Source organism: Montipora foliosa, chromosome 3 (genome assembly GCF_036669935.1).
Source record: "Montipora foliosa isolate CH-2021 chromosome 3, ASM3666993v2, whole genome shotgun sequence".
Classification (NCBI taxonomy): Eukaryota; Metazoa; Cnidaria; class Anthozoa; order Scleractinia; family Acroporidae; genus Montipora; species Montipora foliosa.
This window is the reverse complement of record NC_090871.1, coordinates 55,912,080-55,928,614: the sequence shown is the minus strand read 5'-3', so window position 1 is coordinate 55,928,614 and position 16,535 is coordinate 55,912,080. Positions and strand designations below refer to the sequence as shown.

The 16,535-nt window shown below is 38.9% G+C and overlaps 2 protein-coding genes across 3 annotated transcripts; one reads left to right on the top strand and one right to left on the bottom strand.

Moving 5' to 3' along the window:
* The first annotated feature begins 2,937 nt into the window (after positions 1 to 2,937).
* LOC137996134 (protein PML-like) lies at positions 2,938 to 4,086 on the top strand. The gene has a single exon (XM_068841559.1). It carries the CDS (start codon positions 2,938 to 2,940, stop codon positions 4,084 to 4,086), a length of 1,149 nt encoding a protein of 382 aa, XP_068697660.1.
* A 1,554-nt stretch (positions 4,087 to 5,640) lies between these two features.
* Positions 5,641 to 13,033, bottom strand: LOC137997742 (uncharacterized). 2 transcript variants are annotated; one of them, XM_068843939.1, is made up of 7 exons: positions 12,918 to 13,033; positions 12,646 to 12,706; positions 12,250 to 12,334; positions 10,473 to 10,805; positions 8,897 to 9,244; positions 8,001 to 8,056; positions 5,641 to 7,048 (listed from the first exon to the last, which is right to left on the bottom strand). In XM_068843939.1, the coding sequence occupies exons 3-7, from the start codon at positions 12,296 to 12,298 to the stop codon at positions 6,818 to 6,820; spliced, it is 1,017 nt and encodes a 338-aa protein (XP_068700040.1). In that variant the 5' UTR covers positions 12,299 to 12,334; positions 12,646 to 12,706; positions 12,918 to 13,033; the 3' UTR covers positions 5,641 to 6,817. The 2 variants fall into 2 exon arrangements, with proteins under 2 accessions (XP_068700040.1, XP_068700041.1); XM_068843940.1 differs by lacking the exon at positions 12,918 to 13,033 and having other exon boundaries at positions 12,250 to 12,352.
* Positions 13,034 to 16,535: the final 3,502 nt, after the last annotated feature.

Genomic DNA, 16,535 nt, shown 5'->3' with positions numbered 1-16,535 from the left:
ATCTCCCTAAAAGTCTAATCCCTCCCCCTCCCCCATCCTCCATCCCACGACAAGCGCATCAATGGAAATTGAAGTTTTAAATGATCATAAGTCTGACATTTTAGACTGATTTATTGCAGATGTCGATGAATGTGACGCAGAAGAGTATCCCTGTGCTCCACAAGCGACCTGCGTTAATAACGATGGAGACTTTGAGTGTGTATGCCCCGAAGGATATGAAGGACATGGAAAAGACTATTGCAGCAGTAAGTACAAAGGTTGTTGCTAATTATTCACATTCAAAATTCATCTCACCACTGAATCATTCTTTGGTCATAGTAACCAACTAGGAGAGAAGCAAGGAAACACTTCGTGACCCACGGATTATCAGAATTGAGCTATATCTAATTAATTATGTAAATTTCTGGACATATTTTGCAACCAGATTTTCAATGTTCCCCAAATAAAGGGCAATTCTCACGAAAATTTCTTGCTTTTCTATTGTATTTTTAGTATGCCTTCCTTGCTAAGACAAGGTTTAAAAAAAATACTTTCTTAAGTTAAAAAACCATTTTTTTATAAATTTAAAAAACGCGCCATTTTGGGATCATTTGGGTTGTTGATACGTCACAGGTGTGAAACATGTTTGCATGTGAAAATTTAGTTCGCGAAAAAGTGTGTTCAAAGAGTCCAGAGTGCAGTGCAAATGCTACTTTTCCTATTAAACGTCTTATGTTGGAAAATAGGAGGTAAAACTGTTGTAATAGCAATTTGATTTTCACAGGTTTGATGCTTGGCCAGGCAAGGCGGAGCAGGCGGGGGGGGGGGGGGGGGGGGGGGTTGTGGGGGCCCTAGCACCCCCAATTTCAAGCAAAAAAACAAAATAAACAAAACGATTTTTACGGTTGATCCACGTTTATTATTTTGATATCTTGCCGAGAATGCTGATAGTAGCATCTCCGAGCATCAAGATTTCAACATTTTCTGGCGGGGACTTCTCCCAGAACCCCCCTACTAGTTAGCGTCTCCGGCGCTTTCTTGTTAGTCCCCCACCCCCCTCCCCAATACAAAATACGTTCCGCCGTCCCTGTTGGTGTTGCGTCGTTAATCGACGTCCACATCAATTTGTTGACGGGTTTTATTTTATACAAAAAAAATCCTTATCTGAAATTTCAGTTTTCAATTTGAAATTGAAATCATTGCAATTACCGTGGGTGCAAGTCGTTCCAAGATTCTTTCCTATTCTTTAAGATGATATCATATTAAAATGATAGAAGATGTGCAAAATTATGAAACGTTTGAAACGCGAAAAGTGTTTACGTCCGGTTGACTCGACCTTCCACAGATCGGAATTTCAGGTTTCATCTCCCATTAACTGGTGGAGGCTGGAAAGACAACGGATGAATTTCCGAAAAGGCTTGTACTAAATCGCCGATGGAAGCGCCTCCTATAGGTCCTTCGAAATCGAAAGAATCGCTAGCAGAGTCTGAGCACCCGGTATTAGAACTGTAGCTCGACACCTGTGACGTATAGCATCAGGTCACGCAAATCGAAGCGTTTGTGACAAGATTCTGAACAAGCGGTGATGTACATAGTCTCCTTCGAACGCTGCGAAGGAGGCTATGATGTGCAAGGTCTAAGGCTAAAATCTACGGGTAAAAATCTTCTTGGCACCAATTTTTTACTTAAAAATTATTGGCGACAGGTCTGTAATTATTTCCTAAAAAATTGTCTTTTAGCCGAGATTTATCCTAAGCTACAGGCCTTGGCTTTGAAATCTCCATAATCACGGGGCGGCATCTTTTAGGGAGCTTTCGTCATTTAATTCACGTAATCCTTGTTGTTGCAGTTAATAGTTCACCCACTGTGAAGCCTGAAATTATCTGGATGATGTCGATTGCCATTATTACCAAACATTTCACACAACCTCACTTTTTTTCTATGACAATCTGAAGCATTCATGCACTTGCAATTAAAAGGAAGTCACCCAACTGTATCATCGAGGCATTTTGCCAGGCAACGATTGTGTGAAAACCGAGAGTGAAATAAAAAAAAAACAACTAAAGAGATGGCAACCCTATGTGTGCTTATTGTTTATTTTAACCCCTACTTAATGTAGAAGAAGCACTGTTTAATACCTCCCGCAATGTGGAATAGGTAATGAGAGAGGGGGCATTTAATATAAATCCATTGTATCCCCGCTCATAAGGTACGCCAGGCTAAATGATCTTTCCTTTCATTTAAATTCAGCAAAGCTTACTAGAAATGTCTGTAAACGTTTCCGGCTAGAAGCCTCAAACTCGGAAAGGCTACATCCAAAATAAAAATAAAGAGCTTGTAACCTTTCGTTTGGTCTTCTTTTGCCTCAGTTGGATTTGTTGGACGAGTGGAAACTCATGCGAAAACACTGTTCCTTTCCTAGTTTCCATGTCGATTAGCAAACTGATTCATTTGAGGTGCCTGTCATTGTCAGCGAGTGCTTTATCACTTGCCTTACTTTATTTATATATTTTTATACTTATTTTACTTTTTTCCCCTTATTTTATACTGACCGGATCCTAACTTATGACGAGATTTTTGTGTCTATCAAACTCTCTTGAGTAGCTGTTAAAAAAATAATAATAAAAATAATAAAATAAATTCGGAGAAGTTCATGATTTTAAGTCGCCAATCTACATCTAAGCAAATATGCAATCGAATCTTTGCAATCAGTATGGTTCAGTTGTTTGACCTACTGTAGCTCTTTGTTGCCGCTTTGAAAGCTCTTGCTGAAACAACACGTCACGGGCACATTTCTGAGAATTACAAAAGCAAATCAAAACAATTGCAACCAACGGGCTCTTAAAATAGGGCACTATTATTGGTCAAAACATCACCTGATTCTTAGAAAAGCTAAACATAGAAAATCACGAGACTCTTAAATTAATTACTCCCCGCAAATATCATGACCAGTTCAGCATGGATGTTCAAAAATTACTTCACAATCTCCGTGAAGAAGTCTCGTGTCCGTTGTGCCAGGAGATTTTTAATGATCCAAGACATCTTCCATGTTTACACAGTTTCTGCTTGCAATGTTTAAAAGACTGGCACCGAGAAAATAATGGACAAGAAGCGCTGAGATGCCCGAAGTGTCAAAGACGAAGCAGATTTCCTGCTAGTGGCGATCTAAAGGATCTTCCAACCAATTCCTATCTCGAAAGGTTCATCGATGCCCTGACTAACCAAACTCAAGTAACGTGCGGAAACTGTGACAAGAAATGCCCGGAATCGTTTTACTGCTTCCAGTGTTGCATATTGTTTTGTGAAAAATGCCTCAAATGCCACAGCATGTTGAGAATGTATGACGACCACCGCGTTGTGTCCACGAAAGAGTTTCAAAACAAAGACCGCGAAGATGTTTTGAAGCAATCTGGGTCCATGCAAAAAGAAGTTGGGACAGAGAAAGATGAGGTGCAATTCGTTAATGAGAAAGTTGGAGAGTCCCCAGGTCGTCAAACCTGTGTCACTTTGCCTCACGCAGCTAAAGAGCAAGAAGTGTCATCAATCGAAGAAGAAGCCCTAGAGGTAAGAAGTCAGTTGCGGATAGCAAAAGAAACCTTACAAGCAAAGATGAATTTGGTCGCTCAAATTGAAGAAGAGTGTGCTCAAGTTGTCCAAGACGGCGCAAAAATGGAACGAGATGTCGATATGTTTACAGACAAGTTAATGAAAACCGTTGAAGCGAAGAAACGCAGTCTTATGGCGGCAGTGCAGAATGAAACGAATAGGTCTCTGTCAAGTATAGCAAGCAAGAGGGCCACGATTCAGCAGGAAATTAAAAACATGGAATCAGCTCTCGAAAGCGCTGAAAGATTTTTAACATATGCTAACGACGTTGACGTTGTTCGATTTACGCAACCATTGCAAGCAATGCTGGAAGGACTCGATCAATCCGAACCAATTGATCGTAACCACGGAGGCCTCTTTGATTTAGTTTTCGTTGGAAATAACCGATTCTTGGACAATTTCAACAGCGAGGGGTTGGGCGTTTTGGAGACTCGGCCCCGAACACAAGCAAGGGAATCCGTTGCAGAAAGCAATCAGCTTGAAATAAATGATGGGCACTGATTAAGTGACGCTCAATTCCATTAAGCAGCAATCGGCAAAACGACATAAAATTGTTTGCCCGGCCATCTGATTGCCAGCTAGACAACATTGTAGATCGAATTTTTAGTACAGATCAACAATTCCCGTGAGTAAGTACTTTAACGATAATTACATAGGGATTAGTCAGTTGAAGAAAATTTCCCGGTAGCAAAGATATCGTTCCGTCACCTGTTGTCATTCATGTGCCAACCAGAGACTCATTGGCTGTCGAAACAAAAGGTCTTTTGTTTCTGTGGTTGGCACATTTGAATAACAAAAGCAATGTTTGTAAACAGATATCTTCCCTGTTCAACGTTATCATGTTTGATAACTTGAGTCATAGAAGGATATCGTGTTTATGTGAGAATCTTTACGTGACTAGACGTGTATCCTTAGTTGAGGTAAATTGCGAGCATTCTCGCTTTTGCTCTAAAATCCGCCTTGAGAGCATGATATCAGACGGCGAATCTCTGCGGATTTAGAGCAAAAGAGAGACTGCTCGCAGTCTATAGTTGAGGGAGTAATCCTCCAAAGTCTAACCGCTTCTTGTTTTGTTTTATTTCTATTGTTTCTTTTTTTCCCCATCATTTCGAGAATTCGGATAAAATGATTCTTAGAATCTACTGAAAAAGACAGGGGATGTTAGCAAGCATAGTGATGATTAATTCGCAGGAAAGTCCATTCAAAGTTGCTTTTACTGTTTAACAGAAGTTAGACAAGGGCAAACAGTTTGGTAAGAATTAGGGATAATTAGACTTTCCTTTTGGATTAGCCTTCATCAGAAACAAATGTAAATATTTTTGTCAGTGTCAATTATTGTCAACAGGCGAAAGAAGTTATGTAACGTCGGTTTCATGGTTTCTGAGAAAGCCTTGCTGATTCCCGTCACACAACTTCACCATCAGTCATGATCAGTGGTCATTATGTCTGTGAATAGCTCAGTATGAAAGGGCGGCCGGTTGAAGTTTCATTCTTATGGGATATTTCGTTATGTTTTAATAAATAAATACGGCCACAAAAGTGAAAATGATTTAGTGCCTTAGTTTTGAAGATCTCTTCCTTCAATTTTCCTGTAAAGACTCTGTACTATGAGTATAAAAGTAAAGAGTGATTATTTTAAGTTGTTATGTTATCGAGTATCGAGTTTGGAATACTTGGAAAGTTTGGCCTGCTGGCCTTGGTCTCATGGCTTGTTCATTAATAGCCAAGTTGTTGTGTTTGTGGCTGTTATCAACATGTTCCAATGCCCTAGTAAAGTTTAACATGTTTGGATTACTTATTTTGGTGGCCTTTTATCACTGAGTGAGAACGTTATTTTGTTCGTATAATCCCAATGTAAATATTAAACCATAATCCACTCATACTAACAAAAATAAATGTATTGTGTACAGAAGTCTGCCTTTGCTTTGCAGGGGCTGAGGTTGGGGAGAGGTTTCGGGAGCCCTTGTTCTGTGTCTTTTTTATTGTTATGATCAACATGTAATTCATAGTTATAGATTCAGGGACCCAGGACCCAGCAAAAGACTGCCAAGCAAATAACAAAACTGCAATAAGCTTTAATTTTCCAATTGCTTACACTAAGATTGTACAGATTCAAGTTATCTTGACAACATTGGTAATGTATAACTGAACCCTCGACCACGACCACGACTAGCTAGAGCCGGTATGCAGTAGATGTTTGCGTTGGGTGATCTTATTTCAAAACATATTTGACTCGAGAGAAGGTGCAGAACTTTGATGCCTGCTGCAGACTCTTGCAAACAGAGTTAAACTGCTAAAGAAATTTTATTTACACTTAGGTTTGTAAGGCACTTAAGCTCCAACCGTCGGACTATTCAAGCGTGGATGCACAATATCACAAAACACGAAAGGACATGTTTAACTTACTAATGCGGACTGTCCATGCAAATCTGCCAGTTCGCACTAATTTCTATTTTATTGTAGGGAAAATAAATAACAACGACAAGACAATTATTATAGTTATCAAATTTTGCTGAGATGTAGTGTATTGCGGAGGTTTAACTTGCCTTTAACCACTAACGCGAGCCAATGCTCATATCATCTGAGACAATGTAAAATTTGAAAGGTGACGTTGCTCTACCACCGTAGAATTGTTGCTGCTAATTTTAACAGAGCGAAACTGGTAAACAAATTTTATTTAAATTGGTCAGGTTTGTAAGACGCTCAGCTTAAACAACTACTCAAGCGTGCATTCTCTAATATCACAAGAGAAGGTACGATTTAACTTAGTAAAGTGGACTGTCTAAATCTGCAATTATTTTAGGCAATCGAATGGCGCAAAGAACAACAATTATCCTTCTGACTTCAAAAAAGATATACTCATTCGGTACCAATTTGGGACAATCAACCGTTGTTTCTGAATCTTTATCACACTTGAGGGTATTTTTCCCCTCTTCCATTTTTTCGAGGGGCGGGGGAGGGGGGAGGAATTATCTATTTACCGTCAAGAAGTCTAACACGTAGGCTCAATCAAACGTCTCCGACAATGCAAGTAATGTATGTTACATCGGACCGGTCAATTACCAGTTTTGTAATCAATTTGGTAAATCTACGTCATGACACACTCATTAGAGCTAGGCCATCAATTAAACTGATTTGATGTCACTATATGTCCTGCAAACGGTAGCTTCTTCCAATTTCAATACATGCAAGTAATATAATGATTAGACAACAAACATGCACAGTCGTATTACTATTCATCAGTTTCCACTACGTTCGTTAAATTGCCAGCATCATTGACCAGCTGATTCAGTTCTCTCGTCATCGTGAGGATTTGGGTAACGAGCTGTTTTGTACGATAAAATGCACTTGTCTTTCTCTTTTCGTCGTCCATTCTATCTGTTTTCTTTGCGAAAGACTTTTCTGCAGTTACATTAAAGGAAATCCCAGGACTTTTAGAGGCATGTTTCTTGGAGACCTCTCTCTAAAATTAAATAGAAAAGGTTGTTGCGAGTAAACATAATATGGAACATCACTTTGGAAAGCCTTTAGTTACCGACAGCAGTGGCGGATCAGGAAATATTTTAAGGGGGGTGAATTGAAACTACTACTATTTTCATACTCTGAAAAAAGTCTAAATAGTTTAGGCTGCCATTTTGACTTTTTTTATGTTTGTGTGTGTAATCGCATGGGCCCGAGGGAAATTAAAAAGGACTAATTTCACGCATATTTTCAAAACTTTGAAAACACTAGTGAAATTAATCCTTAATTGCACAAGGGCACATTGCAATTACATGGTCACTACATAAACGGCGAAGTTATCGAGGAAAGCCCGTTCAATGCCGCGAGAAATGACGACGTTCAATTTAACACGTTTTCATTCGGAAGTTTAATTCAATAAATCCATGCTGTCAACAGAAATATAGCGTAATTTAACTAAACTGTATTTTACCTGTGCAAAACAAAAAGGCAGTTTAACCATGCAGAGTTAGAATCTGGAGGAAGATTATGCTTGTAACCTCGCTTGTTCGGGATAGACAACTGTTAACCAATCAGGATCAAGTAATCATGCCCTCTTGATTACCAAAAACGCTCACGTGATTAAGAAAATATATATATGCCCTCTGTCTCAGCCAGTCAGAATTAAGTAATTTTGCCCCGTATGTGATAAGCACTAATAAAATTGTTCACGTCAGGTAAACAGTATCTGTTCCAGCAAAAATAAAAATACGATAAAAAGAAGGTAAATGGAAAAAAAAGGAGCTAAATTAAGGAGTGGCTAGCCACCCTATTCACCCCCCCCCCCCCTCCCCGGATCCGCCATTCGAAAGGAAGTGGTCAGGGGGGGTTAGAGCTGTCGCGAGAGCTCTCCCTGTTTGATATCCCTTCTACGTAATTTTAAAATAATGGTCATACAATTCAAATACAAAGCTCACCAACACTTTTGCTTCGGTTTGAGTAAAAATGGGCAGCAACGGAGTAGTCTTTGGCCCTGAAGGTAAGAATGGGTGGTAAGTGTCAATTGATGATGATGATGATGATCACAATAATAATAATAATAATAATAATAATAATTATTATTATTATTATTATTATTATTATATTATTATCATTATCATCATCATCATCATTATTATCATCATCATTATCATCATCATTATCATTATCATTATCTCAGACAACAGCGCCGACGCGATGCTTTGTGCTCATTGGCTAGTTTTTATTACCTATTGTATTTTCTGGGATTTTAGTTAATAATAATAATAATAATAATAATAATAATAAATAATAATAATAAGGGATTGAAACAGTGTAGATAAAATGAATCAATAAAAAAATGAACAAAGGAAACAAGAAATAAAAATATATTTAACAAAGCAATCAACATTGCAGACAGATTGAAAGAAAAGGAACCTTACACTGGAGCGCTAATTGGGAACGTTGTAAATTGAAATTATCAAGTCAAAATCAAATTTTGAGCAGAGGGGAAAACCGGAGTACCCTCAGAAAAACCTCTCGGTGCAGAGTAGAGATCCAACAAACTCAACCCACATAACGCCGAGTCTGGGAATCGAACCCAGGCCACATTGGTGGGAGGCGAATGCTCTCACCACTGCGCCATTCCTGAACCCGCTGAACGAACAAATGAACGATGCGAAGCGGACTGCTGGATGGACGATCAAATGGAACTGATCGATAAATTGCATGGTTAAGTTGGGCGATGGATGGATTAACGAATGAACACTACTCAGGTGAGTAGTTAAATGGCTGGGTAAGAGACGGTGTGGGAGTAAAGAGGTCACTTTTCACTTTAACAGTGCATGTCTCTTACCTTTACCGTCCTTCAAACGTATCTTGAGGGTAAATCGACGCGGGAAAGCGCTAGAGTTCTCTAAATCGGCAATGTAGTGCACCTCCGCATGTATCTTTAGGCCATCGTCACTGCGTCGTATAGGTGACAGAAGAATGGAGCCTTCTTTTGCTTGCAATCGATCGGCAAGAGCTGATCTTGGTTTAAGGTTTTCACTGGTCACATAGCAGCCGCGATGCGAATTGCAACCAGCAATGCTATTCTCAGTCAAATTGTCAGAGAGTTTAACATCTCTAACCAGTTCCCAGGGCAAAATGTCAACGAGGTGATTCGTCACATTCTCAACAGCGCCAACATGGCTCCAAATGCCTGAATGCAAAAGAGGCGGCGATAAATTCATATCATATTACCACAGGAGGTGAATTTTTAACACGAGGCTCCTCATCTTTAATTAAGCATTTTTTTTTCTTCAGTCCAGGAAATAAAATCAGTAACCTGAGCACATTGTACTCAGTGCCGCATTTACGATAAACTCATTCATGAAGCCTCTGTTCTCCGTTTCCTCGTTATAGAGAAAACTAATTATAGTGCGGCATGGAAACTGTCTCGGTCTGACCCACATATCCATCAATGTAGATAAAAGGGGACAAGGAAATTATCCATGACAAAACAATAGTAAGCTATATATTTCTGCGTACCGGGAAAAAGCAATTTCTAATCTTGGATATCCTATGCGCATACGGTGAGCTTCAGCAAATTTTCTTTTTTCTCTCTCTCTCTCTCTCTCTCTCTCTCTCTCTCTCGTTTTTCTGCTTTTTCAGCGCCAACTTGAACTACGTCATAAGTGCATCCCTACGTCATAAGTGCAAATGACGATCCCCCACATTTTTTGTTCCTATAAGATTGTTTCTTTCCCTACCCTTCTCCTTTGCTTCCAAAGCGACTATATAACGGACTTTAATGATCCGAGATTAGTTATAGTTTTTAATACGAAGGGAAAGCGACAACCAATAAAAGAAAGTGTCGCTCGAACAATTGATTGCGATAGAACAGTTTTCAAGTCACTGTCAAAAGTAATCAGCCTGAGGCTATTGCAATTGCTGCGCTTACTGATTGGCTTAAAAATCGCGCGCCAGTTTATTAACCAGTGAAAAGAAAAAAACCTAAATCAATCGCGTGCCTTGCAGGCGACATAGAATTGCTACGAATTTTGGTTTGGTTCGTTGCCCTGTTTGCACCTCCTGTGATTGATTTAAGTAATTACTTAGGTATTTGTTTTACGACACTCAATTGAAAACCGCTCTATCCGACATCAGTTGGTCTTCCTTGTGAAACAAATTTCCATTTGTTTCAAACTCAAATCGACACTAAGCCACGACTCCGAGGAAAATAGAAAGCCCGTTAAAAAAAAAAATAAAATAATAAAAATAAAAATAATAAGATAAAATAAAAATAAAATAATAATAAATGCCAGGGTACAGGTCTTGGCTATTATTCAAGCAGAATTCATTTTAACCAATTAAATTAAGAAAGAACTTTTAAAATCGCGCGCAAACTCGACCCTGTCACTAAAAACAGTAAAAATTACTTCACTTACACTCCACAGAAAAATCGACAGTGATGAATGACCTAAGGAGAGAAAACGAGTTTTCCGCCTTTACAGTACACATGAATTTCACGGGATGCCTTGTTGATTTCCAAGATGTGCGCTTCAAAGTCAGCGTTCCACGCTCGATGCTCAACACTTGTATTCCATGTGGTTTCCTTGAATTCTGTGTCACGTCGCACCGATGTCCTACGCAGAACGCGAGCCGATGCTTGAAGCCTACTGCTTTCCAACTGGTTCCTTGTATTTCGCTGACTCCTACTTGTGCGTCACATTTTATGCTAATGGCCTCGTTAGGGCAGTCCTGACATATAACAGCTGATCCTACGGAAGGAAAACACTATCCTTATCCTTTATTCTAATTACCAGTTTCAGTTCCTCGATGCCCGTGAGTTTGATCTTCCCTAACTTTATCCTTAACCGGCAAACGGACAGGCTCAACTAATAAGAGAACAGTGGTCCTTTTCGACCATGAAATCCCCAGAATTATCGGGTATATTTCGGGTCCCCTAAGTCCCTCCCAAGGCTTCAAAAGAAGCATTTTTCTTGCTCGAAAGCCAGATATTCAGGATAAGCCACTCTTTTCTATTGCAAATGGCACATGGGGCATGGCACATTTTTGGACTCATTTGACAAAAAGCTCCCAGTTCCGGGACCTTTTGCATTATCCGGATCCCCGTGTATTTGATTTTTAATTAAACAGAACAAAGAACTTTGATGTTGATGAAGTAGAAGGAATTATGAGCGAAAAAGAAAGAAAAAAAGCAGGGACTTTCACAATTAATTGTCCGTAGCCGGGGTTGTTTGCGAATAAATGTCCGGTATGACGTATCTTGCAGGTTAGTAATACATACATACATACATACATACATACATACATACATACATACATACATACATACATACATACATACATACACACATACACATATACATACATACATACTTAATTGACCGCTTCCCATAGGGGCTTTTCTGGGCCAATGAAACACAACGAAACGACAGAACAGAACAACAACTGTTAAGAATCCCAACTGGCTGGAGGCAAACCAGTTGGCTATTTACAAGTGCGGCTGGGAAGTTGAACCAGGGACTACCAGGATCAAATTCAACGAGCGGTCAGAGCGGGTCTTGAACCCGGGATCTCCGGATCTCAAGGCAAGCGGCCTAACCACTGGGCCAATCAGTGTACTGAGAAAGCTCGGTTTTTCAACCACTTTCGATATTTACTGAGGTGTTTCCGGTTTAACATACTAAGTTAGGCGTGTCAAGGAGGGGCTTTTCCCTATATTATCGAAAGTGACAGAATAGGACCATTGTCATATATTCAAAAATAGAACTACTTTCACTTATTGAAAAAGAATCGAAGAAATCGTGGATAAAGCAAGTTTGTCTTTAGAACAGGCATTTATTGATGAGTAGGGCTGCAATGGGTTGGCAGGATGATTAGAAACGTATCGCCTAACTAAGAGAAGGGAAATGTGTATTCAGTTAATTTGTTGATCACTTTTTTTAACGAAATATATAATGAATGTTTACAAAGCATTAGCACAAAAACCAAAGGGATTTGTAAACATCAATTAAATGTTCACTTAATTTACCAAGTATTAGAAGGCCGGCATTTTTCCTGATCATCACTGAAATGAGTTTATGTATTCATGTAACTACTTCGAGATCGAATTTGCTAGTTAGTATCCACTTATAAATATTTTTTTTTCGAGAATACTTTGAAAGAGATGCAAGATTAGTAAGCGTTATTCTTACTTACCACATATAAGGAATATCCACCGAGCCAACTGAAAACTGCTATTAGTCATGATATATAACTTTTCGCGGTGCTAAGTTCAAAATGCCTACGACAGAAGGGAGACCTACTCAATAACATAAAGGAACTGAATTAGTATAGCGGAGAATAATCATATACATGTAGCTATGGGTTTGTCATGATAATCCAGTCGTTTTGAAAGTCTATACATGATTTGATCACTCTTTCTTAAACGTTAGTTATGCGGGAGAGAAAAAAGTGGCTGATTTACTCAGTTGAGTTCCCTGCTGCTACACTTGAAAGCAAGCAGACTCCCGTGCTATCATAGGATTCAAGCGTTTTTAAGTGTACACAAATGTACGCCTTGTTGTTGTTTCGTTAAAATAAGGCCTTGCTTACCTCTTTTCTGCCAAGGACAAAACGAGCAAAGCCGGCTGTGATTTTCACCTATGCACTCTGGCTGAAACGGGCAATCAGTGATTGAATTTATTGGTTGAGTGGGGACAATCTCATTACGAAATTCTGACATCATAAATGCACTGGGTGTTTACCGATTATGCAAGTTGGAAAAAGTAAGCATCCTATTTATAATACTTTCAAATCGAAATTTTGTGTGCAATGCAACATTTCTGATATGATTTCGGTTTCCAATAGTTTAGAAATGTCGTTACCTTCCTCTTCTATAGTCACAAAGGGGCTGTTTGAATCGTGGATTTCCGTTTCAAGTGGCCATTATATTTGACGCTAATACTTCCCTGCTTTGGTTGTCATGAGTTAATATACCGTAACATGGTGGCAGTAAAATCATTGAGTTTCTATAATGTGTTATAATTACCATCACTGACGGGATAAGGGTTTTTTTAATTTTAAACACAAAAAACACAAAAGAGAGCGATATTTTTTATTTTTAGCTTGCAGATGTTCGGTTACGAATCAGCTCTGAAACAGCGCTGTAACATTACAGCGTTGCATTAATGGACTCATTTACTGAATAACCATAGGACTCCAAACCAGTGCAAGCCCATAAACGTGACTGTAACTACGTCTCCTCGCATAACACATTTAGTCGCGTTTTCATTATTTTTTGACTATTTGTTTTATGCAAGGCCGATCTGATGATGGAACCGTTGAGTTAAAACCAAAGCTTTATTCTTGGTTCTCCTAGTCTACAAGCCGAGCGGGCAGGTAATATGTACCCCGCCTGAGTACATACAAAAATTAAGTGAATACAAATTAATGCATTAGCACCATAATTGTAACTGAATTTAAGCATGCTCCTGTCAAATTCACAACTGTAAAGGTTACACTTGACGCCGTAACTTTGTATCAGGAAAGACAGGGATGTAGAGTTGTTCGTGCATATAATGCCTTGCTGTGAAGCGTCTAGAAAACAAAGCACCTCAGCGAAACAAGGTCAAACTTAAAAGCATCTTAAGCTTGGTCACGAAATTACAATAAAAAAGGAGGGGACAGTAATTAGACGGGAGCAAACTTACTGTTTTTAACTACCTAGTTCATGTGTATTTTATACATGCCTTCTGTAGATTGTCTATAGATTACAATTATGTTATATCAAGGCACCATTCCGATAGTGAGATAAATCGGGGTTCTCCTGCGCTTAGGCGAATGTTTGTTATTAGCACAATGCTACCTTTTTCTAATAAATCAGCCGAGATTTAAGTACTGAGTATTGAAAGTGTATTGCATATACTGAACTTTCTCTGAATATTTGAACCTGATATACCGGAATGTTTGGGATCATTAGCGCATTTACTATACCTCCCAAGAATTTATCAGTTTTTGATGGCTAATAACTGGCTCGTTATCAACGCTAAAAGGTTTAATTAAAACTGGATATTTAACGAAGCTTAACTAGTTCTTCTATCTTTGAAGTCAATTTGTAAAGAGCATGATGCAGACGCAATTTTAATTTGTTGATAATAATGTTAAAAATGCTAGAGTAAACATAAATCGGTCAAGAATATCCGGACTGGAAGGAAGTTTCAGTTTTAATATATTTGTTCTTTAAGTGTATTCCAAATAGAATTGTGATTTTTGTGTTGCATAGAGCTATCATTTTCTCAGAATCCATACAATTGACACTATAATTATGGATCGCTTCTCCGAAACTCATTGACTTTAGTTTGCATAATAATAATGTTAACACTTCAAGTTGAAAAAAATGGCTATTAAAGTAAACATTAATCGGCTAATATTATGCAGACAGGACAAAACGTTTCTGTTTTAATATTCAGTGTTGTTTTTTGAGTTTATTCCAAAGAGAATTATGAATGATTCTTCTGTTACATAGAGCTACACTTCAGTTCTCAGAATCCAAACAATGCACACTGTAATTATGGATCGGTTCTCCGAAACTCATTCCCCGAAACTCATTGACTTTAGTTTCCTTGTAGATGAGTGACGGTTATGGAATAATCACCCTGTAAGCAAAAACAATACCGGATGTGTGGTCAGGAGATATACAGGGACCATTTTACGAGTTGTTATTTTTGTAATACAGGGGCAAAGACGATATTATATTTCCGGTTTGGATGTTAAGGGTCTTCGCACTGAAAGTTTTTTGGTTCTCATTTTAATTTCTTGTTTATCTTCATTTATTTGACACCTGTTTAAGCATATGGTTTTGTGAGGGCTCTCCCAAGAGGTAACTGCGAAGTAATTGCTATACTAACAAGTTCAGTGTTCTTATGAATGTTTCATGAATGTTGCATAACAGAGCTGTCGAGCTGGAGCTAGAGTTGCCGGAAATTTTAGAGACAAAGTAAGGCCACTAAAATCGAGTGCTTCTTGATTGACTGGAACTCTAGTTCAAACTGTCTCTACGATACTTGCGAAGTTCTAATTGATATATAAAGTACAACTAATATATCCACGAGAAAACATAATGAACTACATAGGACGCTTTCCATTTGGAAGAACAGACTATAAGTGTGTCACACTTCGAGGATGATACATACTCCTCCACAACAGTGCGAGGGCTTATCGTGCAAGTGTTCCTTCAAATTGTTGCATTTTCTTTGCAAACTGACGGGTCTGGCCGGCCAGTTCCGACAAAAGGAAAGTTGAAGCGCCCAAAGACTCCCTTTCATAGAGGCTAACGTCGCTAGTGCCTTATTGTACTAAAACAAACACAATCTGTGTCAAGGTTCCGTATTATCAGGCAATAGCCTGGGGTATACCGGTCGATTATGCTGCAAGTGCGCTGCAGTTCTCGTATATTGTGTATTTAGAGCTGCGACCTATTGCTTTTAAATGTAACACATTCTTCCGATTTTATTCTTGAGCACGGTTTGTTCTTTGCTCGCGCTTTGGATAGGTAGCTAATCACCTTGTGCCTTATGCGAGGTACTAAGTCTGCGAGAGATAGTCTAAGAGCAAAGCCCCGGAAACTACGAAACCAAAGTTGAAAAGGGCTGCGTTAAAAAAAAAATGCTCAACGGAGTGTCAATACTTCCAGAAAATTTGGATTGTAATTAAAGCATAATAGTTAAAAGAGCATATTGATAATATATTTAAAAAAAAAAAAAAAAAACTAAATACTTCTTTCCACAAGTAAACTAAAGATGTCATCTTAAATTAAACCCTCTTTTGCATCATTTTGTTGGTTAGTAAACACCTAATATACTTTGAAAATGATGCGTTCCACACAACAGGCTAGAAACATGGGTTTGACTTCAAGCGCACAGGGCTGTGCACTGAAGGTTTGCTTTTAAGCACTTGCACAACCGTCTGCGAACTTCCTTGCAGGAACAATAAATGATCTCATAGCAGCTTTGCTAGGTTAGTGGAAGTGTTGGCCACAAAGGTATCCATTGACCATTCCTCTCCCATCACCATTCAGCAGGACTTGGAAGGTCTGGAAGTGCTAGGTGTACTTAACCCCAAACATGGCTACCTTGATACGATGCTCGGAGGATATGTTGCTTTAGAGCTGCAGGTGTTGGGGAAATCTTATCTAAACTACGGGACTCATGCGATTAAGTTGCCGTATTGCCTTATCCACAGACTTGATGATGTTTCAAGGTGTAGACAGGCCAAATACAACTCCTATTGGTCAAAACTGGAAATTCAAAGAAACCAGATTCGTTCATTAGCGCTTTCGCAGCCTGATATGATAGTCACCCCACCGACTTAGGTTTGCGAATGTTTGTTAGAGTGTAGAAAACAGGAATTATTGGCGGTTTTGGCGTCAGGGATAACCATTTCTTAGTAATGTCATCAATGTGGTCTCCGTGATGTAGAGCACCGATAAGTTCAAGTGAAGCTAT

Excerpts from the sequence above, each read along its gene's own strand:
- LOC137996134 (XM_068841559.1), top strand. The coding sequence starts at position 2,938 with ATGGATGTTCAAAAATTACTTCACAATCTCCGTGAAGAAGTCTCGTGT.
- LOC137997742 (XM_068843939.1), bottom strand. The coding sequence starts at position 12,298 with ATGACTAATAGCAGTTTTCAGTTGGCTCGGTGGATATTCCTTATATGT. Across the intron at positions 10,806-12,249 it reads GTGGATATTCCTTATATGTG|GATCAGCTGTTATATGTCAG; the intron begins GTAAGTAAGAAT and ends TTCCTTCCGTAG. Across the intron at positions 9,245-10,472 it reads TGTCGATTTTTCTGTGGAGT|GCATTTGGAGCCATGTTGGC; the intron begins GTAAGTGAAGTA and ends TTTTGCATTCAG.